A 26,472-nucleotide genomic window follows, 5' to 3' on the forward strand; every position below is an offset into this window, starting at 1 on the left:
GCATGGTTTGGAGTTCGAGTCCAGGTGACGGCTCATCTCTTCTAAAAGTTTATGTTCTGCCCCTTCAGCATCCCTAACAGCTGGCCGTGGAATACCCAGCTTCATTGCAGCCCGTCTACAGACACGGTACAGATTGTTGTCTGCTGGGGAACTGACATCTGCCCCACTGGGAGGCTCAGAGTCTTGGGCTGGGAAAGATGATTCACCATCATCTTCCTCCATTTCATCCCCTTAGAGGAGGTCATAGTTGGCTTCACCCTCCGCAGCTGGATCCAGCTCGAGAAGACCATCCAAAAAAAAAAAGGGGGGCATGGCATGGCCAGGGATTCAGCGTCCATCATGTCCCCCCAAATTGTGCTGATGGACATTCTCTGCGGCCGCTGCCACAGCGGCAGACGTGCCGGGGTCCTGCCAAATATGCCACTGCCATTCAGCCTTTTTTCAAGGACTTTTTCTGGCATCGAAGAGCAGTGCGGATGTTCCTGCGGGTTTGCCAGCAAAGTCTGAGTGTGTTGAGCACTCGTACATGCAATACAGATCGGGTGAGGGTCCCTGCCTGAAATGGAGGCCTCTTTGGAGGCCTTTTGGCTCTGACCCTTTGGTGGAGGTACAGTAGCAGTCATAGCCAATAGAGCTCGTCCTTACACGTTAGCCTCTCTGTTGGAAGCTGCAGGGATGAGTTGGAGCTTGCAACAGGTCATGGTTGCAAGCCCCTCGTGACAGATTAGCTGAATACAGGGTCTTGCTGACATATTAATGCAAATCACAGCTCACCATGATGCGTTAGCTTGAGTCACATGACTGACCCTGCTCACAAAAACGGCATAGCAGTGAAACAATGCACCTTGATGCGGTCTCTGTTCCAATGACCATGCAGTAGTCTTCCTACGAAGAACTTACTCAGCACGATACAGGCCAGACCTTGGAACTGCGTATGGCAGCGTACACCTCTCCGTGATGCCTGAGAACAGTTGGGAAGCTAACCAAACCTTGCCCCGAACACGATGAAGGACCTTTGCTCTTGTTTCTCACGGAGAAGAAAGGGAGAATGAGAGGGGTCAGTTGGCTGAAACAACAGGAGGGGTGGAGCCCTTAGCATGGCCCAACCGGTCTGTCACAACACGGACATGGTGTCATTGGAGCTTCTGTAGAAGTCACGAGCAGGCGATTCCCACAGTGAAACACCGAGCCAAGAAGAACAAGAGTTTTTTTTTCAGAGGGATGACGATGCAGTATTTGAAACGCTAAAATTACAATAAATAAAAGTTTTATAGGCAGAGGCATGTTTTGACATATTTATTTGATCTCAGGTCTATACCCAATGTATTTTCTTGACACATAACTTTTGTTTATTCATAAGAAATCTCCACTTTTAATGCCAGTACTTGTTGTCTTTTAGGCTATGTCGTCTGAAGAAGAAAGCCCAGGGTGAAGTGAATGCTACGGCAATCTCCAACCTGCTGCCTTTCATGGAATATGAACTGCACACTCAGCTGATGAATAAACTTAAACTGCGGAGCATGAATGCTCTGTTTGGGCTGCGCATACAGATCAGTGTTGGCGAGAACATGCTTCTGGGTCTAGCTGTGGGTTCCCTGTTTAAGCAAACAAACTAGCGAACCATTTATTTGCATGGTGCACCCCCTGTGCATTAACTGTGTGTGTGTATGTGTGTGTTTTTCTCTCCAGTCTGCTACAGGAGTGTACTTGACAGCCCTGCCTGCTCCAGGAGGAATTCAAATTGCAGGAAAGACTCCCGGCGACTTGAGCAATGAGCAGCATATGTTAAATATCCAGAAAAGGATCAATGACACCATTGCCAAGAACAAAGAGCTGTATCACATAACCCCTCCGGTGAGACATGCAATAATCTTTAGTTATCTGTAAAAAACTGAGCATTGTGGAAAAAAGCGTGCAAGTTGCACTGCGTTATGCAGTTTTTTGTTTTTTTTTCATAGAGTAGCATTTCCAGAGTTACAGCACTCTTGCAAATCATTGTGTCATTGGGGGCAATTATAAACCCTGTTAGGCCACAGAAGGTAATTTAATTAACACAAAATCCTTGAATACAAAATAGCATAATCAATGATATTAAAATTATGTTCAGATCTTTTTGAGTATTATTGGTGCTACACTTATGATTTTATTTTTTTTCTTGTTAGTTTTGTTGACACTTCTCCCAACCACCATTTGTCCAAATACTTGCATTGCTCTAGACTGGACTGTATGCTCTCTCATAATCAACTCACTCCTCTTGTCTCTTTTTGATCATCAAAGAAATTATTTGCCCTGGACCCTGAGGTGTTCTGCGGCACAAACATGGTACTGAGCATGCCAGCTTTTAGCTGTGAGACACAGCAAAGCATGACAGTTAATTTCACTCTATTAATCACATTACTACACCGCCTCTGCTGTAACGGTTGATGTCTTTTAACAGGAAACTTTTAGGAGCAAAATAATGTGTAACTCCTCAGAATCTTGAGGCCATTTGCTGTATTCTTTCAATCTGTGATGAATTATTACCATCTACTCTGCCCAGTCACATCGCACTTGTGTATTTTTACAGTGTTGTGATTGTCCCACGTCTTACTTTCCTGAGTGATCATCAAATTAACGGTGTGTGTGTCTCTGTGTGTGTGCGTGCTTGAGAAAGAGACACAGAGTGTGTGAGAGTCTGGGACTGTCAGGGGCTGTGGAGGTTTACATGTGAGCATGTAAATTATTACTAACATAGTAATTTTACTAGCTATACCCTCAGGGCGGATGTGAAATAGTGTGGTGGTTCAGAGTTAACGGATGCCTCGTCTCTTTGTTGCAGGAGCTGACAGAGGAAGGTGTAGGTTCTCCCATCCCTGAGCCAAGGCACCGATCCAGACTTTTTCGCTCCCAGTCAGAAAGCTCTGATGAATTATCAGAGCTGGATTTGTCCCACGGCAAAAAGGATGCCTTCGTCCTGGAGGTATATATATATATATATATATATATATATATATATATATATATATATATATATATATATATTACACAATTTGATACATTTTCATGCATTTACATCTGTATGAAATGGTACATTTTCTTTTTTTTTTTCTCTCTCTCTCCATAGATCGATGACACAGATGCTGTTGAGGATATTCACTCTCTGCTTACTGATGCACCTCCCCCTGCAGGTACATGCCATGTACAATTTCTAAAGCAGTCACTATGCTTTGGTAGTGTTAAAACTTTAATTGATTTTTTTTTTTTTTCTTGCCCTCTTTCTCCTTTTGCTGCCTTCTTCAGGCTTCCATAGCTGCAATACCGAGATCATGCCTGGAATTTGTAACTGGACTTCTGGAGTACAGGTGCAACTACACGCTGAGTTTAATTGTAGAAACATTGTCAGTAATGTACTCTTTTCGTTTTTAAATTTATACTCTGCCACTTTCTTTTTCTATATATTGTGTTTTAGATGTTTACATCAGTGAGGGTCCTTAGATTGAGCAATGCCAATTTAACGAACCAATGCTTAAATAAGATCTTCACTGACCTTTGTGAGAATCTACTAAAGGTAAGAAGACTTCATTTTTCTGTAAATAGAACCATGCTTGTCATTTTAAATGCTAATGTTGCACTCAACTACTGTGTCTCGCTGTAGATGAGTTTTGAATCTTGTGAACTATGTCCACAATTCCTCATGTTTGTTTCAGAGTTTTTATTTCAAGTTGCGCTCGATGGTTCCCTGCTGTCTTTGTCATCTCAACTTCGCTGTAGCAGTGCCAGAAGAAGAGCTGATTCAGGTTGGAGGTTTTAGGACATCTATGTTTTATTGAAATGAAGCACATCAGTAATGTGAATGTTGGCAGAAATACATTTGTCTCCCTACCAGGTTTCGGTGACAGCGGTTGCCATGACATTTGACAAAGACCAGACTCAGGAGAAGCCAGCTGAGAAGCTTATCACCAAAGGTATTTCTGGTAAATTTTGTTTGTTTTGGTTTGTCACTGATATAAATGTTGACAAAAAAATAATCAACCCACACAAACAGAACTTTTTGCTGACAGGAGTTATGTTCAAGCCGCCCCCTGTTCTGATTTCTGGCTCAATTTTTCAATGTAGACAAGCAGGTTGAATGGGCTGGAGGCAGGGTGAAGGCAGATGGAGGGTTTTACAATTCAACATCTTGCTTTTCTTACTATGTTTATGACACGACTCACTACTACTTACAACTACCGTTGACATTCGTCACAGATACGGTTCACATTAGTACATATGTGCATCTTTCAGCATTTACTTACTTGCTCCCTTCATGCTGATTTTTAGGGTAGGTTTTTTTTTCCATTTCTAAAAAAAAAAAAAAAAAGTCAGAATTCTGATTTTAACCTCAGAATTCCTTTCTTTTTCTTCAGTGGCCCTACTTCTCTTCCGTACATATGCAACATCTGCTGATACCATGAAGCGTAGTTTATTTTCTGAATATGAGTCACTGGTAAAAGCCAACTCGGTACATCTGATTTGCTGCCTCATGGCAATCATATTAACACTAGTACCAGTAAAAGGCACTCGGAAACTCAACAAAAGTGCAGCAGTCCCACCTTGAAAAAAAAGGTGTAAAATGGGCTTTTGAAACTGGTTCAAGTGACGTTAAAAAATAAAATTAATAAAAGCTTGCACAAAGTTTGTTGGAGGTTGGAAAATGTTCATCTAGCCATCCATTTTCTGTAGTCTTTCAACTTGTTTAAGGTTGTACAGGGCTGGATGTGACAACCCAGATATGTACTTAATCCTATTGTTAATTTAGAGTCACCAATCAATCTTGCATGCATGTTTTTGTGGTGGGAGAGTGTGGAGAAAAATCTCAGATTGAGTTTTTCAGATCAAGCAGCAGGAGATGGATGATGGTGTGCATGTCTTTTCAGGTGGCATTGAGGCTGAAGAACAGCTGCAGTTTCCTCTGGAGTTATGTGCCGACTCGTCATCCATCAGCTCTCAGCCTTCCTCCAAAATCTCAGGTATCTTCTAACAAGGACTTTTCCCCCCTCCCTCCTCGACCTCTTCCCCTGCTTCACTAACAAGCATTGCTCATCTCCTCCACTAACACTTCAGGTACAGTCTCTTTATTCATCCCTTCTGCAAAACTCTGCCAAAATCAGCTGGTTATGGTTCGTTCAGCAGGTAAAGGAACACCGATGTGTAGTAGCTGGTTGTGTTTGTTTAGCTGTGACCTTAGACGACGGTATTACATTTTCTAGAAGAGATGTGCTTGTGAAACAGCGTGGCCTCCCTTCCATTAAAAGGAAATAAATTCATTAACATAGTTGACCTTGTGTTGTTCAAATCATGTACGCTATGTCCACAATGATGCATAATCATTATGAACATTAATACTTTGTTATGGTTACACCTGGCATCCACACTACTCTTTCCGTCTCTCAAAAATTTTGATCTGCGGCAGACCCGGGGCGGTTTGTAAAACCATTTTTTTGGTGATTGGGAATGTGGGTGTAGCTAATAAACATATTGGGTTAACGAAGTGAAGAAAGCAAAAGATTCCCGCTCAACTCTCTTCAAAGCTAGACTATGATGTTTGTGTGTGTGTACCAGGTGTCCCAGAGAGTACCAATGTGTCATCCAGAGGTAAGCCCCGCCCTCGTCTCCTATCCACCCTTACTCCACTCTCGGTCAACAAAACTTCTACACTGCCTTGTTTTGACTTTTCATCCTTGTGTCTCGGAGAGTTATCTTGAGCCACTCCCAAACCTCATCCAGTTTTTTTTTTTTTTCTGTTCTTCTGTTTTTTTTTTTGTCTTTTATTGTTTGTTTGTTTTTTTTTGTGTTCTCTTTTCTCGTTGTTGCGTTTGTCTATGTTTGGGTGTGGGCTGCGTGTGTGCGCGTGTTTGTATGTGTTCTCTCCAGCTGCCTCCGTTGATTACGGTTCCTTTGCAGACAGATGCAGCACCTGGCTAGAGCTGCTTAGGCTGAAAGCTCACACCATAAGACGAGGATCAGTTAAGACAAGTAGGAGGACACAGTCTCTAGCACACTCTGGTGATCATACCCACGAATACAGAACACGGTTTCACAAGAAATCGCACATGCTGACATACACACTCACACACCCCTCCATGCATGCCGGTGGGGTGGGGATGGGGGTGGGGGTGGGAGGGGCAGAGCATTGTAAATCAAGCACTGGCTTTTAGGCAAGAGTGTGAAAGTTGACACAGCTTCTCAGAGGAATCCCAATCAACAGCTTTACAACCGCCTGTCGCCAACGGCAACCATGATGACAAGTCTAAAGGCTATCTCTTTCTTTTTTCCATCTTCTTTCATACAGTGTGTAGCATTTATTTTTCTTGGCGCTTGTGTAGATCTGCATGCTACAATTTCTTTTAAAGAATACCTACCATTTTTTTTCTGCATTTGCACCGCTGAATCTGCTTTAACTTTAAAAGAAGTCATGATTTTTAAGAATGCGGGGTGTGAATGCTAAAGCATCTTATGTCTTTATCATGTTTTTGAAGACTTATCTGTTTATAATCATGGTAGGCTGAGCGCAATGCTTTTCTGCAAGAGCTAGTATGATTTTCAGCCCTGTGCACAGTATGTGTAATGTGTGGCTCTGAAGGTTCCTGTTGTGAAGAAAGGAAGCCACATCAGGTAACTTCGCATTAGACAATGGAGCACCTTTCACACTCTGGTTTGTGTTCATGTGCCCAGCTCAGCGCATAGCTCTCTCTGTCCGTCTCCATGTCTCAAGCCTTGTTCACAAATGCCAAAATGTAGGAATACCCTCTCATGTACTTCACTGTTGATACTGTATTCACACATGTAAACAGCTGTGCCCAGGTCTGTGTGTCTGTCTGCAGACATCGTCTGTTTGGCTCCGTTGCTCGACTTGCATGGCAGCGCATGCTTTTCAAGTGATTCTGCTAACACATATGAACACCATTGCATGGAATGTCATGTGCTATTTACATCAAGACCGCTTAACCCGCACACATACAGTTAAGCCTCAAATTTTTCATACCAAGGCCAAATTGCAATCTATACTTTTTTTTTGCTTTTTGGTCACAGTTAGACTTGTAAAAAATGACTGCATTAGAAATGTCAACAATATTTAACATGTTTATTTAAATTTAACTTGTATATATTCAAATGTGTTTTTTTGGAACTAAAGTTATTACGCATTCTCAACCTTTCATTTAATTTTTAACAAACTTTTACAGGTTTTTCCTGCATTTTGCTTTTTTTTTGTGCCAGTCTTCAAGTCCATGATCTTCTTTCCCAGTGCCCTGGTACTCGGTCCCCTCCAGATCCTGGATGGTTTTCAGCTTTGGACTGAAGTCAGATTGCTTTCTGTTAATCATTTCTTGAGTTTGGCTTTATATTTACGATCCTCTTGTCGGAAGTTCCAGTGGTGTAAAACACCAGTTTTTCTTCTGCAGACTACCAGACAATTTTATCCTGAATCTGGATTAGTTATTTTTGTTATGTACATTCAAAGAGTCTCTTTCAACACCATTCTGATGTATGTGAACTGTACTGATAGCAACACCTGAATGTGAGATTGGTCTTGGTGGATGTTGACCAAAGAGGGAACCAGAAGTTCTCAGAGATTCACAAACATTCTGCCTCTAGAATGTCATGCTAAGGGGAAGAAATGTGTTGCAATGGAATTTTTTTTTTATATAGCTAAGAAAGGGCATCAAATCAGTGAATTCAGGAGAAAATAAGACTACATTAAAATTCTAGGTAAAAATATGTCATCTAGTCTGTTAAAAAATGTTCACAGGCAGCAGGGACCCCTTCACCAAGACGGTGTTCTGAAATATAAAGCCAAAGGGGTGACACGATTGACAGAAAACAATATCACCATTTTAAGATACTTTTTAGTAATTATAAACAATTGTGTGGTTGTTTTGAATGGCAGGTAACTTTTGCCATTTATGTTTCAAGAAAGGCCATAAATACTTTTATTTAGGCACTTTTAAGTAAGAAACGTTTTAATGTTGATCATTAGACTTACAACATAAACAAAGTTTCATACAGCTATGGATCATTTCTGGCTAACTGTATAAGTGTACATGTTACTTCTGCTGTGCAAATGCTAACAGGGTTGCACTTTTGCACAACATTGACACATTGACATTCCTTTGTGTTCTGCTTTTAAACTTGCACCGTTTTTCCATGTTTTACGTTACCTCCATTTTCTTCATGCCCCCTTCCTCCTTTCTTCTTCTCACGCCTCCCTCTCGCACGTCTGCTTGTTCTGTCTGAACCTGCAGTCTCATCCTTGGAGCACTGCAGTCCGCTGCCCGAGGGCCGTTCCCGCTCACTGCGCTCCAGTCGCAGCTTTGGAGGCAGCACGGTGACTGTGGTGAAGATGACTCCACTCTCCTTTCTCCCTGGGACGCGCATCATTAAGTACCTTGGGATCATCAACATGTTTTTCATCAGAGAGACCACATCCTTACGGGAGGTACTGTATGAATGATACAATAAGAGTAATTGTGTATCAACTTGGTTGCTGGGATCATCCTGTGCAAGGTGTGAATCCGTTACAAAGAATATGTTTGTGCTCTGCAGGAAGGTGGGGTAAGCGGCTTCCTCCATTCATTCATAGCAGAGGTGTTTTCCATGGTTCGCGCTCATGTAGCAGCTCTAGGTGGTAACGCAGTCGTGTCCTACAGCATGAAAGACTGTGTTTTAATGGAAAATCCAAACAAGAACCAGGTACATGCACAAACTAATCCATTGTATTTAATCAAATGGTAAAGTTTCTAACAACTCATAACATTTGACTCTCTTTTGGTGAATTTTGGTATCCTTGTGGGTCATTGTTGTGTATTTGCATTTCCTTTTAGGCTCAATGCCTCATTAATGTGAGTGGGGATGCAGTGATCTGCGTCAGGGAAACGGACCAGGAACACACGGCCTCAGTGACAAACATCGGACAGACTTGTGGCAATGGAGCCGATGGCACTACATGACAGTGAAAACCACGTGACTCTGATTCTGACAACAGGAGAAACGGAGTGAACACACTTTTTAGTCTAGCCATCCAAATTTGAGCAAGAGCAAGTTTGTGTTTGCCTTAATATTTTCTAAAAGATCCAAAGGTTTGGGCACATAATTGAGACCAATTACTCATTCACTCAAAATCATGCAGGCTGTCTTAACAAAAGAGTGCAATATGCCTCTACAGGCTTCAAGAGCCTTCAAGATACCGATGTGGCTCTGAGTGTCTTTCTAACCGTTTTCGGTAAAAAAAAAAAAATCAGCCAAAGAACCCTGTTCAATCTGAATCCTTTTTTTTACTTTACAGCCATTCAAACTGAGGGTCGCCCACAGTTATAATGGTTCGGCCATAGTTTTGTGTTTGGGTGTGAGAGAAAGGCGAGGCAGCTATAACCAGTTTGTCCGTCCATAAAATCAGATGTCATTGTAATGCCATCCTAAAAGGGATTAACGTGTATACAAACAAAGAATTAAAACGCAACCAAATAACTGCAAGTGTTACTCTCTGTTTTCAGCAACTTGTGTCAGTAAAAGAAAGTATTTGAATTTCATTAGACGGCTGCTCCTCTTCGCAATATAAAATCCAGCCGGGTACGGGAGTTTAGGAGCAAGATTCCCAACATCCCTGCTATACTCTGATCTCCATCTTTTAATACTAGAAAATTCATTGATGTACAGTTTTAAAATCTGTTATGTGTAAATATGATCTGGTATTGTTTTTCGTTGAAAGATAATAATCCCAGTTACTGGAACAGTATTTTTAACAGGCGGTAACCTACAGATAATTTTTTTTTTTTGGGCGGGGGGCATCTGGTGATGGGTGTCCAAGATAAATTTTGCTTTGACTTTAGAAAAAAGTGTCTTGCAACTTATAAAAAGAAAAGAGAGGCTCACATTACAGACATAATACCCCCCCCCCCAAGAGCAAGAGCAAGAGTGATTACTTTCCCTTCAGAAGAATAAGTATGTATTCTAGTGGCTATTTTATAATTAAAAATGTTTTGCTTCCTTTTTATTTATTTCTTTGATTGATCGTATATGGGGAAACAAAGTGGCATAATCGGTATATTTATGTTTAATTGAGTAATTTCTGGCAAGAATAGACAATTAATGAAGGGTATAATGTGAGAAGTAAGTAAATAAAATTGATTTTTTTTTTTTTTTTTTGGGTGGGGGGGTTCATAGAATAAACTTTAAGATTTATACTAAACTGAAGTTTGGTATGAAAACAGCTCCAGCTTCATTTTCAGCTCATCTCCTCCTCCAGGCTTCATCGTTGTTGCTTTGGTACTGATGTTCATCTTAATCTTGCTGCTGATTTGTCTCTACTGTCCAGCATTGAAAGAAGTATCTTCTAGTGTTTGTGCCATCTGAAAATAAAATGTATATATTGTCTTAATTCAGATTTTAGTATTTTTGTAGCATACTATTGAAAATTGCATAGTATTACATAAAGACCTGTGTAAAATTTTCAGGATTTACGTTGGTGTGTCGGATATGAAGTGGTACTCTAATCTATTCGTATGATCAGTTGTTTTGTCTAAAACTTGAATGTATATAGTTGGATGCTCTTGCTTTTTAATTAGCAGCATGCAGACCCACTTTTTACTGCCATTAATCTGTATGTTTGCCTGGTAAGATGCACAATAAACTAAAGTCAAACCAACTCTTTCTTTTTCTTAATAAAACCTCCAAACATGTTTTCTAAATCATGGTTGGCATGAGTAATTGTCAGGTCTTTGCACTCTTAAATCTTAATATAGTAAAGGGGAGAGGGATAGGGAGGTTGGGGGAGACGAGTCAAGTCTGGTTGTGTCAAGAATGTAATGAATTCATAGATTTTAAAGCATGACCACTCAGTTCTTGAGCACTAGTCAAAAACGTGTAGATTTTGAATTTAAAATGAAATATGTTCACGTTTGGATGGCATGGGGAAACTATAGAAAATGAATAACAGAAAATTGATTCTTAGGTCTTTTTTTTTCTCTTAATTGCATTGCTCAAATGTTTAATCAGTTTAGTTTCTCTGTAATGGCAATTCAAGACAAATGTCATTTCAGGGTACTTTGAGAAAGTAAAGCTCAATTCCAGACTACTTCAGTACAGTCAATCCAATCCTACTGTAATCCAATTTGAATTAATTAATTTAGCAATGGACAAAGTTTTTTTTATTTTAGTTTGTATCCATTTATATAAATACATTAAACAAAAAACACTAAAGGCTAAATTACAAAAAGGGGGAAAATGAACAAAAACGTGTAGCCTATGTAACTCGAAGACGAATCGACTTGGTCACTTTCAAAGCTGTTTCACTCCATGAGTGAGGCAGAAGTGAGGATGCCATGAATTTTCTGTCATATAAACAATTTTATTTGTGAAAAAGCCCATCCAGTCATCCCTACTGAGAGTTAAGGAATGGATGCCCAACTGATCTGTGACCATCATCATCACTAGTGTTGAACATGAAACTGGGATTGTTCTTGATTAATGCTTAATTCTAAAGAGGTAGGCTATAAAGAAAAGAGTGAGTCGCACTGATTAAACAAAAAAAAACAAAAACATGTTTGCACTATCATTTTACAATATCTACATGAATGTTAAAGTCTCCCACCATAATGAATATCTGGATACAGCAGTTAGAGAATCTCAGATATTTTCCCCGTAAATTTCCCGTTTATATAATAATTTTTAAACAGCAAACTGAGTTGTCACTAATCTCGCGACAACTGCCCTTTGCTGTAGCCTGGATGGCAGTTCTCGCGAGGATAGTGGGAACAACGAGAACAAACTCGGAACAATAAATCAGAGATGGATGGATGTAACGAGAGAGAAGGCATTTCTGCCCCCAAAAAACAAAGACTTCGTGTAAATATCTCTAAAAATGGAAAACCGAATTTACTTTCCTAAAAAGGAGCAGGATGGGGCTCAGTAACCCGTTGTGAAAGATGTGTAACTGCGTTTTTAGTGTCCCTCACGGGGGAAGGACTGATGTCAGTCAGTGAATACCAGAGTGCCACATGAGTGAAAATGACAAATTAAAAGAAAATTTAAATGTTTCACTTGAAGACAATCAATGTGTAGGCTATATAAATTGAAAATATTTAAAATAAATTAATGTGCTTTAATTCACTTTTTGTGTTATTATTTAGGCTGTATTATAGGAAATACATACATAGGAATGTCCACAGCATTTCAGTGTCAACAAAGGTAGACTTTTCAGATTCTGAGCACATAATTGTAGTTTATAAGTGGTTGACAGGTAGTTATTTTACATTTCTCGTAAATATTTTTTATAATGGACCTTGGTTGGCGGAAAATGTCCAGTATTTTTAAATCCAAAACTTTACAGGTATGATGATGAGTGGATTGAATCCCGAGAAGTTAGATTATCCCACGGGCAGTGAAGGTAGCATCCCGTTCAACCGGACGGAAGAGCTGCAGCGACACCTTGTGGCCGCTCAGGTGAATTGGCGGCTATCAGTAGCTACGTGCCTCCTTCCCTCGCGTCTAAATTCTCCCTTCCCTCTTCCTCCTCCAGCGCAGGCGGTGGACCAAACATGGGGGAAGTCATGCTGCCACGGCGCCTGTTCCTGTGGTGCATGGCGGTCATCTACATGGCTGCTTTTGTGTCCCTGTATGTGCAGCTGCCAGGTGAGACTCGAACCTCCTCCCGTGTTGTTGCTTCGCACTCTCGGCGAGGAGGAGCCGCCTGGAAGTTTCCAGCGCTTTTTCTCCGTCGCTTTTTTGCACAAGGACCCTACGTGTCCTCCCGCTCGCACACTTAAAACACGAGTTTTTAAAAAAGTGGCGTGACTGTAGACTAGAAGAAGTGTACGCCCACGTCCACGGATAATTACATTTCAACCACATATTTTTTTTTATGCACTGTTTTTCTTTCTTTCTCGTACTGCATTACTTTTATTTTCATTCAAATACTGTTTATATTTGGAATTATGTTGTTTTTTTTTACTTTTTTGTGTGTGGAGTGTACTGCTGCTGCACAAAGCGAATTTTTCCCCATTGAGGGAGGAATAAAGGACAATCTAATCTAATATTTACACCCTCAGGCTGGACATAACTTCAGTGCTAAATTTCTCCTCAGTGTATTCTCAAGTCAGGTTGAAACACGCCCGCGAAAATTGCTACTAATGGAATTCAAAATGTGACACTCCCTCGTTGACTTCACAATACAGTGTTAAATTATAAAAAAAAAAAGTCAGTTTATGTGTGTGTTTTTAAAACAAAGTGTCTCACTGCCTCACCAGTAATGTGCTGTTTTGGAGGGACGGGGTTTATTCCTCCACTAAAATCCGGATTATCCTTCTGAACCAGGCACCAGCCAATGAGGGGGCACCAAATCAAATGACTAACTGGACCATATATGTCATATTTTGTTATTTTCTTTATATATTTGCTGGAAGAGGAGCAAACATGTACAGCAGCCAATGATATAATAAAAATACATGAAAATAATAATAATGAAATAAAAAGAATTGCGTTTGAGTGAGTGTGCTGTTCCCTACCTTCACATCAGCTCATTCAGTAGTCTGATTGTTTAGTTATATGCTGTAATAGTTTTGCATGTAGTCCTAAAGCAGGCCATATATGATGGAAATGATGATAGTTGACATGTGGTGTTACATTAGCATGTGAGTTACGTTCTGATTGGAGCATCAGTGTAGTTTGGCGTTTGTAGACTCATGTCTATCTGTGGTGTTACTCTTAGTTGGTTGCTTGTCTTACATTTATTTGTAGTATGAGTGTTGAGCATGTACCACAGCAATAGGTTCCTGTAAATCTAGGGTCCTTAAAACCATAGTAAATTTCCTTTTTTTTTAACCGCAAAATGTGGGAGGAGGGGTGCACCACACTGAGTTAAAGCGGGTCTGCCTCCACTAAAGGTCGTGTTTGTGTCCAGGTCTCTATGGCAACGACGGGCTGCTGCCCGCCCGCCGGCAGCTGCGCTACACCGGGACGCCTCTGCTGGAGCAGCTGATGTCGTCTCCCACGCTGCTGTGGCTGGGACCCCGGCTCGGCCTGGACACTCACAGTGCCATGGAGCTGCTGTGTCTGGTCGGAGCTGCGCTGAGCCTCGCCGCCACGCTGGTGGAGCCTCTCAGAGACAGCCTGGTGTTCTTCCTCCTCTGGGCTTTGTACCTGTCCCTGTACCAGGTGAACGTATGGAAGCTGCACCTTTTCACCTCTGTCCTTGTTCTTTTCTTTACTAAAAATAATGTCTCTATTACAGGTGGGCCAGGTATTCCTCTTCTTCCAGTGGTGAGTTTTAAGGGCAATGTGATTTTGAAATAATATTTTCTCTGTACCTGCCACCCCTTGGACATATTATAAACAGTTATAACATCCCCTATCATTTAAATGCCGACGACATCCAACTACATTTTTCTGTTAAGCCAGGTGAAGTTACAAAGCTATCCATACTCCCAAGATTGTATTGGTGCAATAAGAAACTGGACGGCAGAAAACTATTTGCAGCTAAACGACAGCAAAACTGAGGTTCTGGTTATTGCTCCAGATAAGATCACTCCACTAGTTCTTCAAAGTATCGGCACCCTTTCCACTGCTGCTCACTCCAACCTGCGCAATTTGGGGGTAATATTTGACCAACCACTATCATTCGATTCCCACATTAAACAGTTGACCAGAACTTTCAGCAAACTGAGATCCATTACCTCCACTGAAATTGAAATGCTCATACATGCTTTCATTTCATCCCGGATTGACTACTGCAACGCACTTTTCACTGCACTCAGTTCTTTAATCCAAAATGCTGCTGCGAGACTACTCAGGTCAAAGAGACGGTCACACATCACTCCCATACTTAAATCTCTCCACTGGCTCCCGGTTTCATTTAGAATACAGTTTAAAATCCTCGTGGTGACCGAGCTTTCAAGGTTATGGTCGCTAAACTTTGGAATGATCTGCCTGCACCTTTTACATCTATTGAGTATGTGAGGTCTTTTAAAAGCAAACTAAAACCTACCTTTTTAAACAGGCTTTTATGTAAACTGCATTGTTTTAAGTTATTTTATGTGTTTTATTTTCTATTATGTATTCTATTTATTTTATTGCTCTAAACTGTTTTATTCTGTAAACAGCACTTTGTGACAAATGTCTGTGAAAAGTACTATATACATTTTACTAACTTACTTTTCAATAATGCATCTGGATGTTCAAATGTTTACATAATTCTCAGCCAGCTGTTTGAATCCCCCTAGAGGTGTTTGCCTCTGCTGCTGTGCCACAATGCTGCAGGCATCACTCTAACAAATGTTTCAATTTTCCTGCATTTGCTTTTATTTTTGAACCTCCTCCTCTCTGCAGGGACAACTTGCTTCTAGAGACAGGCTTCCTCTGCATCCTCGTCGCCCCGCTGACATTACTGAGGGGATCGCGAGCGGTCAGGGAGCACGATCGCGTGACCTTCTGGCTGACTCGCTGGCTACTCTTCCGGCTGATGTTTGCCTCAGGAGTGGTGAAGCTCACATCGCGGTGTCCCACATGGTGGGGACTTACAGGTGGACATAAGTATCTATTTCAGCACATTAAATATTTGTCTCATCTGTTCAGTTCAAGTTTGGTACCAAAATGGTTACAGATGTTTTTAAAGCCAAATCGGCTCCTGTCCACTTGCTCTTCCACTTGTTTTGTTTTGTTCACTTCCTTCTCTTAAAGAGCAGCAAATCTCCCCATCTAATTGCATAATTTTCTTTTTTGTATTCAACAGCGCTGACCTATCACTATGAGACTCAGTGTATCCCCACTCCACTGGCTTGGTTTGCCCATCAGCTGCCAGTGTGGTGGCAGAAGCTGAGTGTGGTAGCAACCTTCGTTATAGAGATTGCTGTACCTTTTCTGTTCTTCAGTCCGCTGCGCAGGCTGCGACTTGGAGCTTTTTACTTGCAGGTGAGAAACAGTCCCAGTTCATGAATCACTTTCCATCACATCTGGTATAGAAATTAGTGATGCACCCAAATGAAAATTTGTGGCCGAAACCGAAAATAATAATCAACACTTGGCCGAATACCGAACAATACCGAACATGGTTCTTCGCAGTTTTTCATTTATTTTGCCAATTTTTTCACCATTGCATAAATCAAATAAATTTGATTTAGGCATGCTTTTCAAAGAAAAAAAAATCTTTTACAAAATTACAAGGTAGAAAATATTTATTGAACATAAAATACTGAATTTTTTTTAATTTCCCAGCATTATGTTGTTTTGGCTCCACCTCCTGGTGAATGTTAGGTAAAATTCTTATGTGGTTACTTTTTGGTTGGCCAACGATTTATGTTTGTGGTGCGCAACCGGTACGGGAGCGGCCAGTCTATTTCCTTATATTACAACGCCGTTATTAATTGTTCGGTTTTTTCCCACTTATTCCACCGAACACCGAAAGTGTTTTTTTGCCATTTTCGGCCGAACAATTTCAGTTGCCGAACAATCGATGCATCACTAATAGAAATCAAATCTTTACACCATATTTGTCCTTAACCATCTAAAATTCAAATTTTGATGTTAAAATGTGTGTGTATGTGTTTTTTTTGGTTGTTTTTTAACCCTGTTTAGGTGCTGCTTCAAGTTCTCATTATTTTCTCCGGAAACTACAATTTCTTCAACCTCCTGACGCTGGCCCTCTGTCTGCCTCTTCTGGATGATCAGCATGTGCGTTTCTGGCTGCGCAAAAAGGACAAAGCCAAGGACGACGACAACAATGGTAGGATACGTGCAGGAGATCAGCAACGGGCCTCCTTTTCTTTTTTTTTCTTTTCCTGCTGAGTCAGAGATCTGTGATGATTACTGTTCATCTGCTGGCAAGATTACACCAAAACTACCAAGTATAGCAACCCCCATGCACTAACGTGTACTTAGCGATGACCCAAGCATTGTTTCCAGGCTATTGCTGGTTGTTTTAGAGAATTTCTGACTTTTGGTGATCTTCTGGATACATGATCTAATTAAGCTCTCCATGTTCTGCGAAACTTCGGAGGTTTTTGTAATCTGAAAACTAAATAAAGAATTCTGTTTACAGAGATGCACATATAACAAACATCTTTTTGTTGTCTTTCTCTCTATTTTTCCGGATCTTATCTGCTCAGATTCAAAGCTGCAGTCGTGGCTGTGTTACCTGCTGGAGCTGGCCGTCTGGTCTCTCATAATCTTTGGGACAGTTCTCTGCTTTGACCTGCAGGTGGACACAACCAAGAAAAGCGTCTCATCCCGGACTGGTGAGTATGTTTTAATGATTTACAAGTCATTGCATTGTTGTAACTACAACTTTACCCAACATTTGTAGAATTGGATCATATGTGAGATGTATGAAGTTGATCTTTTTTATGTTTTTGCAGCATTCACATACCACCAGTTTAACCAGTGTTTGAAGACTGTCACTATGCCCTGTGTCTGGATTGGTGTCCTCTCTCTCACCTGGGAGATGGTCACGTCTATGTTCAGGTATACTCCCTTTTTTCTTTTCTTCCCCCCCCCATATGTTGCATTTGCTATATTCAGGTCATGAAAGTTTAGTTTTTCTAGGTGTGCGTGCGTCTCTGGTTTCCTGAAGAGGTTTTGGGGGATGGTTCAGTGGAGCTTGTTTGCAGCCGCCGCTGCCTCCATGTTTGCTGTCAGTCTGGTGGGTGCTGTTGGAAACGCAGTAATCAGTTTATCTTACGTGCAGGAGATCAGCAGCACGTCCTTATAGTAGCTTTGTTTTTTCCTCTTCCAGGTGCCATTTACCTTTATAGAGTATGACTCTAATGCCAAGGTGTGGCCAGGGGTCCGTCAGGCCTACGAGCTGCTCGATCGCTACCAGCTGGTCAACTCATACGGCCTGTTCAGAAGAATGACCGGGGTCGGCGGGAGGCCAGAGGTCGTCATAGAGGGAAGCAATGATGGGGTCACATGGACGGTGAGGGACGGGGGGGTTATGATGGTTTAAACGTGACCTTAAACAACAGATCCCCCTAACAGTACTCAGGTTATACAAATCATTGCGCATCTTTTGTTTCCTTCTAGGAGATTGAATTCATGTACAAGCCGGGGAATATGAGCGCATCTCCTCCCGTGGTGACTCCACATCAGCCCAGACTGGACTGGCAAATGTGGTTTGCTGCTCTGGGGCCACACACACAATCCCCGTGGTTCACCAGCCTGATGTACAAACTGCTGCAAGGCAAGACTGACGGTAAGAAACCTGCAACCTTTACAAGAGCAGCAGTTTGCTCTCCCTGCTACTTAAAAGTCTCAGTGCTGAGATAAACTTGATCTCCTATTTGTTTTATAACCTTTTTATATACATTTAAAAGGGGCCAGATGCATAAAGATTTGAAAATAAATGTTAGGATACCAAAATAGCATCAGCTAAAAGAATCAAGGATGTGGGAAGAGAACAAACAGTTACTAATAATTACATAAGCTTTATGTTGAGTCAAATAGTTTCTTTTGGAGCATCGTTGACTGTTTAACTTTTTTCTTTTTAAACAGACCTTGGAAGACTAAAGTGGAATGAACCACTTTAGGTATAACCCAGCTGTAAGCTGGCGCTTTAAAATTAACACAATCTCTTCATTGTCATTCTTTTTACTATTTATTTCTAAATAGAATCTCATTACTGAGATCTTCCCGTCATCTGCAGTTGGGGGAGTGGCAATCAGGTATATCAGGCATTTCCATAAGCAGAGCAGTACAGTATCTTGTAGCACCTTTTTTCATTTCTTGAGTGAAATGGACAGGTAGAATATAAATGTGGAGCAAGAAAAAAAAAAAAACTAAAATGCTCAGCATTGATTTAATGTCTCTAAATCTCATACAAATGAATCCCAAATTACTCTTTTCTTTTCATCGGCATAACAGTTTAGTTTAGTTTTTTAGTTGTCCTTGGTTCTGTGCAATATTCCGATTTGATTTAGATACCTTTGCCTTTAAATGATCAACATGTGGCTTCCAGCACAGTTTATGGTCAATAACAACACCCAAAAATGTATGATCATTAACTCTTTCTATTTCAAAATCCTTTATCATAATTTTTATGTTATTATTAGTTTTTCGATATCCAAATAATATAAATTTTGTTTTATTAAAATTTAATGATAATTTATTTGTATCAAACCATCGCTTTAGGGTTTCAGTTCCTGTTGAACTGTATTCAGAAGCTCCTCCATATCATTTCCAGAGCAAAGCAATGTGCTATCATCTGCAAACAGTACACAATTTATAAGCTTTGACACATTACATATATCATTTATATACAGTATGAAGAGTTTGGGGCCCAGGATAGATCCCTGTGGCACCCCGCAGGTTACCCTCAGCAAGTCGGAGTTGACAGCGTAGATAGCTGCAGAGCCCGGAATGTGCTATACCTCTTATGCCATCTTTCAAGTTAAACCTTTAATCTCAACCATGAATTTCAAACATGTTTGAACCAAATATGTATTAATCAATTAAATGAAATAAATTGGAACACCATTGGACCACCCATGCATTAAATGTTAAATGAACATTGACAGAGTGACATTACTGAAATGGTGAACATTAGGTAGGAAAATACTTAAACTTTTCTGTTGACTGGTAGATCGATAGAGCAGGCTAGTTGATGTAACGTGGAGACTCGGGGAAAATGAGAGCGTAGACTATTTTTCTGTCCAGACGCCACTATGATTCCGATGTTTTTGAAACATCTGTCCAAACAAAATGTTAAAAAAGGAGGTGTTCACCAGTAGAAAGTAGTCCAAGTCTTGTAAGCCAAGAATGACGAAGCAAATTTATCCAGTTACACAGAAATAAACATACAGCGCTTGTTTTTTCTAAGTTTGGGATTACATATTTAGCAATCACACAGCAGTTTATTTATGGGATCATATTCTTGACCAAAGTTGTGGCTGCTAGGAACAAAAAATGCCAAAGCAATTTTTTTTTTTTTTTTGTTGTTCCAGTCCAGCCCTGATGTGACGACTGTGCAAAGTTTGCACATTCCTGTTGCACAAACACTAGTTTGTGTGCAGAACAAGCCGTACCCATGGCTTTCGTATATGCAAATTATTAGCATGTTTTCAAACTGCAAGTTTTTACTCGAATCTGAGGTCCCTCATAGTTCAGGCAGCGTTTTCTGCCTGAAATGATTCAGTGTTGTACTACCGTTTGAAAGAAAAGCTGCGAGGGAATCGGAGTTTTAATTTAGGAAGAAACGATCTCTAAAAAGTTGTCATTGTGCTCTGCAGTGATCGAGCTGATCCAGACGGACGTGTCCAAGTATCCGTTTCCCCAGCAGCCTCCTACCTACCTCCGAGCTCACCGCTACAGATACTGGTTTACTGAACCAAAGGCAGACGGGTCAGTACTCCCCGTTTCCCCTCATGTCTCAGTGTTTTTACACACAGCCCTGCTATTCAGCACACTTTGGAGCGATGCTGCCAAATGTAAGCTCAGTTAACAGCTTGATGTACATTTCCCAGTAACTGGATAGAATTTGTATTGATTGATGGAGAATTCTGTACTAAATTATTCTTCCTGCAGTTCCTCTTGCTGCTACACACCAACTGCCCCCTTTCTTTCTCAGTTTTTGCATTAAACAAACCAGGAAAACCAGCAAAAAGCTTTATTAACACAACCAGCATGAGTTTGAACTATTTGGCTCTGTGTTGGCAGCTCTTATCCCGAGCGTTGGTGGAGAAGAGTCTATGATGAGGAATTCTATCCCATAGTGCACCTGGGTAACGGCTTTCTGGAGAACATGCTCAAACAGTTTGGACTCAAGGTATATCTAATATTTTTCAAATGTTTGGGAAAGAACATGGGGATACAGATGTGAAGCTCCAGATGTTTTACAGTTGTTTTTATTGCCTGTAGGACAAGTCGTCTCCACGTCGCGTATCCAACACGACCCTTGCCCAGGCGGTAAGGTGGGTGCGTTCTCAGGTCAGAGGCGTCCCTGCCCACACCCTAATCTGGACCCTTGTGGCCTGCAGCACCACCTTCTGTCTGCTCCAGGGACTGCGAGGCAGAAACGGACGCACAGAACGGACCTCGCACCCTGAAAAGGCTGCTGCGTCTACCAGCGATCTAACACAACAGGTCGCTAATGGTTCTTCAGACCATCAGGAGACAGATGAACAGCGGGCAAAAGAGGAGGAAGAGCATGGAGAGGACAGTGGGGATGAAGTGGTGGAGGACCAAGAGGAGGAGAATGACACTACTGGTGAGCACAGTGAGGAGGAGGAGGATGAGGAGGAAGATGGGGTGGAAAAGAAGACTGAATGAAATTCAAATGATAACTCTTCTTCCCACCCGACTTCATATGATTCCACCGGATACCAAAGACTTTGTTTTGTGTGTATTCATGTGTTCTCGTCCCCCACATTTTTTACCTTCCTTAAACCAACACTGTTCACTGCGCACACACGTCTGCATATCCTCTATTCACTGTGGAGCTGGACACGTGAAGCACGCCTGCTTGATTCGTTCACCTCCAAGACTCCAAGGGGAAATCCAGTCTGAAAAAAGCCACTATGCCTGAAATTCAAAGCATGCCAGGAACTCCGATTTGCCAAACAATGTTGTAAATGTAGAGCGTTGTTTGTTTCCTGACTGTGTTTTGAATTTGCTGTATGTACAGAATGAAAACAAAGAAGCACTTTTCCTTCCAGATGTTTAAATTTAGTTTAAAAAAAAAAAATGACACACAAGAAACATTATACTTGTTTAAAAATGTTTTATACATATGTAATACAATAAAATACAATAAAAATTTTCATCTACATTCATTGTTCTTTAAAATTTTTCTTATGTGTGTGTGTATATATAAAAAACAACAAAAATTGAAAGCACAAGGTGAGATTGACAGATGTTTACTGCATAGATTAAAGCTTTGTAGAAATCGATAGCATGAAGCACTAAGTCCAGCTTTAGCGTTACGCAGTGTAATTAAGTGCATGGGTTTTCACCATCGTAGCACTCCAGGGCAGTACTTGTCAATCAGAGACTGGTAGTACGGCTTCAGCTCATCAACGTCGGGCAGGTCGGTGGTTTTTGTGTACAGGTCAAATTTACTGCGGGAACAGTTCTGTGTCAAGTCTCAGTTCAAAGATGCGTTACTGCACGTTCGGTCAAATTGAAGGTACTCACTTGAACTCTTGGACCCAGGGCAGCATCTTCAGGTCTTTGTCATTGCACAAGTGCATGTAGTCTCCGTGTGAGTGCCAGGGGTAGAAGGAATGGAAGCGAATCATGTACAAACCCTGAAGGGAAGCAAAGCAAATCTGAACTCTACAGAGATGTGGGGAGAACACTGCTGCACTCTGATATCATTGAGTTGCATTTGAATGTAATTGTGTCCTCACCTCCTCGGGGATGAGACACTTGTTCGCCTTCATTACTCTGTAGAGATATTCTGATGACAGCAATACAATATTTCAGATGCAAAACGAGTCATAACGGTTTATAATTTGTACTGTTTTCATGAGGGGTCGTGTAAGGAAAATGGCAACGGCATCTCTCACCATCATGACCCCAGGACATGAGAATGTTGTCCAGGCCACAGTTGGGTTCATAGATCCCATATTCAGTGCTAAAACATGAAAAAGATAAAACAAGAGAAACCCCTGTTTCACTAAGAGACTAAAATAGTGGTTGTCCTGAAATCAGGGACACGTGTATTTTATAAAAGTTTTAAAAAAGTCTGTATTTGAATTAGTGAGTGGAAACTTATCTCAACACAAAATGCTGCAAAACCTTTTTACTTTATTTCTTATTCAATTAAAAGCGTAATGTAATTCTGTGGAAGTGGTGGGGACATTTTCAAAGAATGTGCTTTGACTCGCTGGGATAGATGTGCACATAAAGCAATCAGATCCATTCAGAGCATTAATTACTCATGCTTTTTATTTATTTATAATTATGACAGTACTTACTTGCAGGTGGGGTTTTTCTCATTTGGGTTTTCCAGGAAGGTGTTGTGTCTGAACACAATCGAGTTCTGAAATTTACAGCCAACAGGGAAGGTGTCGCCCACAACAGCCCACTACAAAACACGCACGTACACACAATATTGGGGAGTGTATTTTAATATTGATTAACAATCGAACGTTCCTCAATCTGTATAAAGTCAAGCAATATTATTTCATTTATTTATACAATGCATTAAAAAAACAGGATCGATCTGGTCAAGATTGTTAGATTTCAAGGATATAAAAGATTTGAGGAAAAACAACTATGAAAAATTGGAGCATTATGGGAAAACACTAAAAAAAAGGGTTTTTTGGTAGCATCAGATTTTTTTGTGTAAGATCTGCCTCTTACCTGGGGTTCATCCCATAGAGCCATGATCTTCCCAACATCATGGATCAGGCCCACCAGCTGGAACCAGTCTGAGGGGGGGCAGTGATTGTAAGTTATTAAGCAGTCTTGTACATGTCTCAGTCACAGGTGTGTGTCACTCCAACAGCGGGGCACCTTTGTCTGGGTGCACCTGGCGGATGCCTTCAGCCGTCTGGAAGGCGTGGAAGGAGTTGGGGAAGTCCACGTCTGGATCCGACTCATCCACCAGCTGGTCCAGAGACATGATGGCGTCCATCATCTTCATCTCAGCATGCTTGCAGCTGGTCCATTCTGAGTTCTGCGCGGAGGAAGGACCATGGAGGCGTTACATCTGCAAGCACTTCTAAAAACCTTGAACTACGCGTTGCTTGGAAGTAATCAAATGAGTTTTACAAGCATAAACAAACAGAACCACATTACAGTTACCAATATACCATAAAAGTCTGGAAAAAAGGGTGACAAAAGCCAAGTCTTCTGCAGGTTAAACGTCAGTTTAATTCAATCATCTGTGAAGGGAAATGACCTATAATGTTACAAATATAAAAAGAAAAGTAGGAAAATTTGGTTAATTTAACAAAGTTCAGTCAAAACCAAACTGAACATCTGGTGGCTCTTTGTCTTTGATTTCCAAACACCTGCTGACATCTGTTTGGTCATTCTAATGCTACTGTAAAACATGAGCACACAAATAGAGAATGATTCAATGAAGGATGGGCTACGTATAAGCATCTCTGACACAAACAAACACGTCTTGTTATGTACACTTGCTCTCCGACCAGATTCCTGCTCGTGGTGATCAGAGTTCCACCTGCCACTTTTTAATCTCGCTTTACTCACCTTTTGCTTGACGAACTCCAGTGTCTGGTTCGTGTGCATCAGTTTGTATGTGTTGAAGACACGGTCAAATAGACTTCCACTCTAAAACACAAACACACACACACACACACACACACACAATGCTCACCAGTGTAATTACATGAGTGCTTAAGAAGTGCTTAAAACCTAAGAAGCCGTGGCATTCTTGTTTATTGCAAAACTGTGGCTCAGAGAGGCTGGAGGGGAGAGGTACAGTCTGTTTCCAGGAGGCTGAGCCATTTTAAACCGCAATGGAAGGTTAATTTGACTGTTTTAATCAATCTGTCTGATTCAATAGTAAACTCAGTGGTAGAACTGACAGAAGACCATGCAAACTGCTCAAAGTGTGACCCGCTCACAAGCTATGATGCTTTACCTTACATTTTCGGACTGTTTGTGAATTCAATGGCTATTGGCATATGTTTTTGCCATTTCTAAATACATTTTTGAGAAAAGATCCCAGCCTGTCAGAGGTGACTAGCTAGCCACCCCACAACAATTAATGTAAAATTTTGTAAATGTGTCATTCAATCTTCCTGTGAGTGGACGACAACCAAAAATTATTTTTAAATACAATATTAACCTTCAGATTAAAAGCAGAGAAAAGGTCATTAGTTGCAGTTATTTACAAAACCCTTAGAACCCTTTTTTTTGTTCAAAATCACCCCAAGTTACGTTTGCTGCCTTTTTTGAATGTATAACAGTCCCACAACCTTCTCATTTGCTCATTTGTTTATAAATTACCGCAGCATTGAATATGTGTTACTAGCTGAGGAGAAGCGTCTGATTACCTCAAAGTTTCTGTAGTCATCCTTTTCTTTGGTCTCGGTTTTGTTCAAATCAGGGCGATATGTCAGAGACGGGTCTGGGCCCTGCGTTTAAAATAGTGGGAATCATGTCACAACTTCACTGACATGACTGGTATGATCTGTAAGATATCCAAATGTGCAAAAATGCTACTCACCAGGTTGATCACTCTCATGGCTGAAGCTCCAGCAGCTGGTGTGTTAAGATGTGTTGGTCTTCTGGAGATGACCTCAAATATATATATGTATATATCCTCTTTGCAGAAATGGTAAAGTGCTTGACCTGTGGTGTTTTTGGCCCAAGTGAAGTGTGCAGCGATGTCACACTTTAACCAAATCGGACCTAATGGGGTACCCTGTTGAACGTTGGCCTTGTTTGTGTGTCAGAGTTTCAGGAGTTCAGAGTTTTCCGATAATCAGCAGATTACCTTTTTTGGACTTGTGTACAATGTGTACGATGTCACTTTTGGCTCCTCTCTGTTTTACTATGATTATTGAATGAATGCAAAGATTTACATAGGTTTAAAGGTTAAATACCTTCTTCTAAATGAGTCTTATATACCTTTTATACATCTTATATACATTTCCGAGAATAGACCCACCACCAACACAACAACCTTCAGAGTGACTTCTTATTATCAAATGTCCTTGCTCTTTGTGTGAGTTCAAACGCGAATCAAGCGCATTCGCAAACATACGCAGAAGTTAAGTTGACCTCGGGGTTGAAACCACTGGAAGTCACGGACACAGTACACCCAGTTGGCTCCCGGCTACTGCCAGTCACAGTGAGTAGGCATTTTGTTTGACGTCATTATGTCTGCACCAGCACATGTACACATGAACTGTCTTGAGTGAATGTATTAAGTAGATCAGAGGACAAACTTTGTGTTTATTTGGTCTTGTGTGAAGTACGATCATGAGGCATCCGAGAGGCCAGAGCACGATCAACATCAGCAAATATTTAGAGTGGCTGGACATCCTGTGTCATTTTATTATATGTCTGTCCCTCGTGATCATGTTGTATAACAAAAAAAATGTATATTAATTAAAAAACAAATCATAAAAACTAGCAGCATGACTATTACACTCTTCCATGAACTATTGGAGAAATGCTCAGTTTATTCATTCAAAATGTAACAAAGCTAACTTTTCCTTAAGCAGGGTTGTGTTGGGAGGATAGTCGACCCAACTGCAGAGTGGTATTGTCTACTTCAGAAGTGTCCAAGGAAACTAAGATTTATTTATTTAGCTTTTATAACTTAAAGGAGTAATCCACTAAATGTCCATAGATCTTGGGAAGTTTTACTACACATCTGAAATAAGTCATTGACAGGTAATGTGAAGACTGAGAAAACCTGCTCTGTCATCTGTGTGCTGAAGGATTCGATGAGATTTAGCAGTAAAGATTACATTCAATTTACACATACTACTAACCCTTCACAAACCTCATTCATGCTTCTGTAGCACAACAATGGTACAAATGCAGTCG

General features: G+C 40.8%; 3 protein-coding genes across 3 annotated transcripts in view; 2 read left to right on the plus strand and 1 right to left on the minus strand.

The window, feature by feature from the left end:
• The window catches only part of c2cd5 (C2 calcium dependent domain containing 5), a 36,311-nt gene extending 25,651 nt beyond the window's left edge, over window positions 1–10,660 (plus strand). Inside the window, exons 15-29 of the mRNA XM_061722787.1 lie at window positions 1,400–1,586; window positions 1,690–1,854; window positions 2,819–2,959; window positions 3,104–3,167; window positions 3,280–3,341; window positions 3,449–3,547; window positions 3,687–3,776; window positions 3,866–3,944; window positions 4,896–4,988; window positions 5,083–5,223; window positions 5,581–5,613; window positions 5,893–5,994; window positions 8,262–8,455; window positions 8,563–8,709; window positions 8,841–10,660. Coding sequence (XP_061578771.1) covers window positions 1,400–1,586; window positions 1,690–1,854; window positions 2,819–2,959; window positions 3,104–3,167; window positions 3,280–3,341; window positions 3,449–3,547; window positions 3,687–3,776; window positions 3,866–3,944; window positions 4,896–4,988; window positions 5,083–5,223; window positions 5,581–5,613; window positions 5,893–5,994; window positions 8,262–8,455; window positions 8,563–8,709; window positions 8,841–8,966 — 1,723 coding nt within the window. The 3' untranslated portion in view covers window positions 8,967–10,660. The remainder of the gene's footprint in view (window positions 1–1,399; window positions 1,587–1,689; window positions 1,855–2,818; window positions 2,960–3,103; window positions 3,168–3,279; window positions 3,342–3,448; window positions 3,548–3,686; window positions 3,777–3,865; window positions 3,945–4,895; window positions 4,989–5,082; window positions 5,224–5,580; window positions 5,614–5,892; window positions 5,995–8,261; window positions 8,456–8,562; window positions 8,710–8,840) is intronic.
• Window positions 10,661–12,465: 1,805 nt separating this feature from the next.
• Window positions 12,466–21,760, plus strand: lmf2a (lipase maturation factor 2a). Its single transcript, XM_061721939.1, has 14 exons — window positions 12,466–12,645; window positions 13,913–14,166; window positions 14,243–14,271; window positions 15,337–15,530; window positions 15,740–15,918; window positions 16,582–16,729; window positions 17,112–17,240; window positions 17,361–17,466; window positions 17,548–17,644; window positions 17,738–17,920; window positions 18,028–18,196; window positions 20,229–20,340; window positions 20,656–20,764; window positions 20,857–21,760. Exons 1-14 carry the CDS (start codon window positions 12,552–12,554, stop codon window positions 21,265–21,267), a joined length of 2,214 nt encoding a protein of 737 aa, XP_061577923.1. The 5' UTR covers window positions 12,466–12,551; the 3' UTR covers window positions 21,268–21,760.
• miox (myo-inositol oxygenase) lies at window positions 21,721–25,334 on the minus strand. Its single transcript, XM_061721940.1, has 10 exons — window positions 25,142–25,334; window positions 24,969–25,049; window positions 24,160–24,240; window positions 23,458–23,620; window positions 23,305–23,372; window positions 22,917–23,026; window positions 22,506–22,573; window positions 22,347–22,396; window positions 22,132–22,244; window positions 21,721–22,055 (listed from the first exon to the last, which is right to left on the minus strand). The coding sequence occupies exons 1-10, from the start codon at window positions 25,157–25,159 to the stop codon at window positions 21,947–21,949; spliced, it is 861 nt and encodes a 286-aa protein (XP_061577924.1). The 5' UTR covers window positions 25,160–25,334; the 3' UTR covers window positions 21,721–21,946.
• Window positions 25,335–26,472: the final 1,138 nt, after the last annotated feature.

This window comes from Cololabis saira, chromosome 5 (genome assembly GCF_033807715.1).
Source record: "Cololabis saira isolate AMF1-May2022 chromosome 5, fColSai1.1, whole genome shotgun sequence".
NCBI classification, from domain to species: Eukaryota; Metazoa; Chordata; class Actinopteri; order Beloniformes; family Belonidae; genus Cololabis; species Cololabis saira.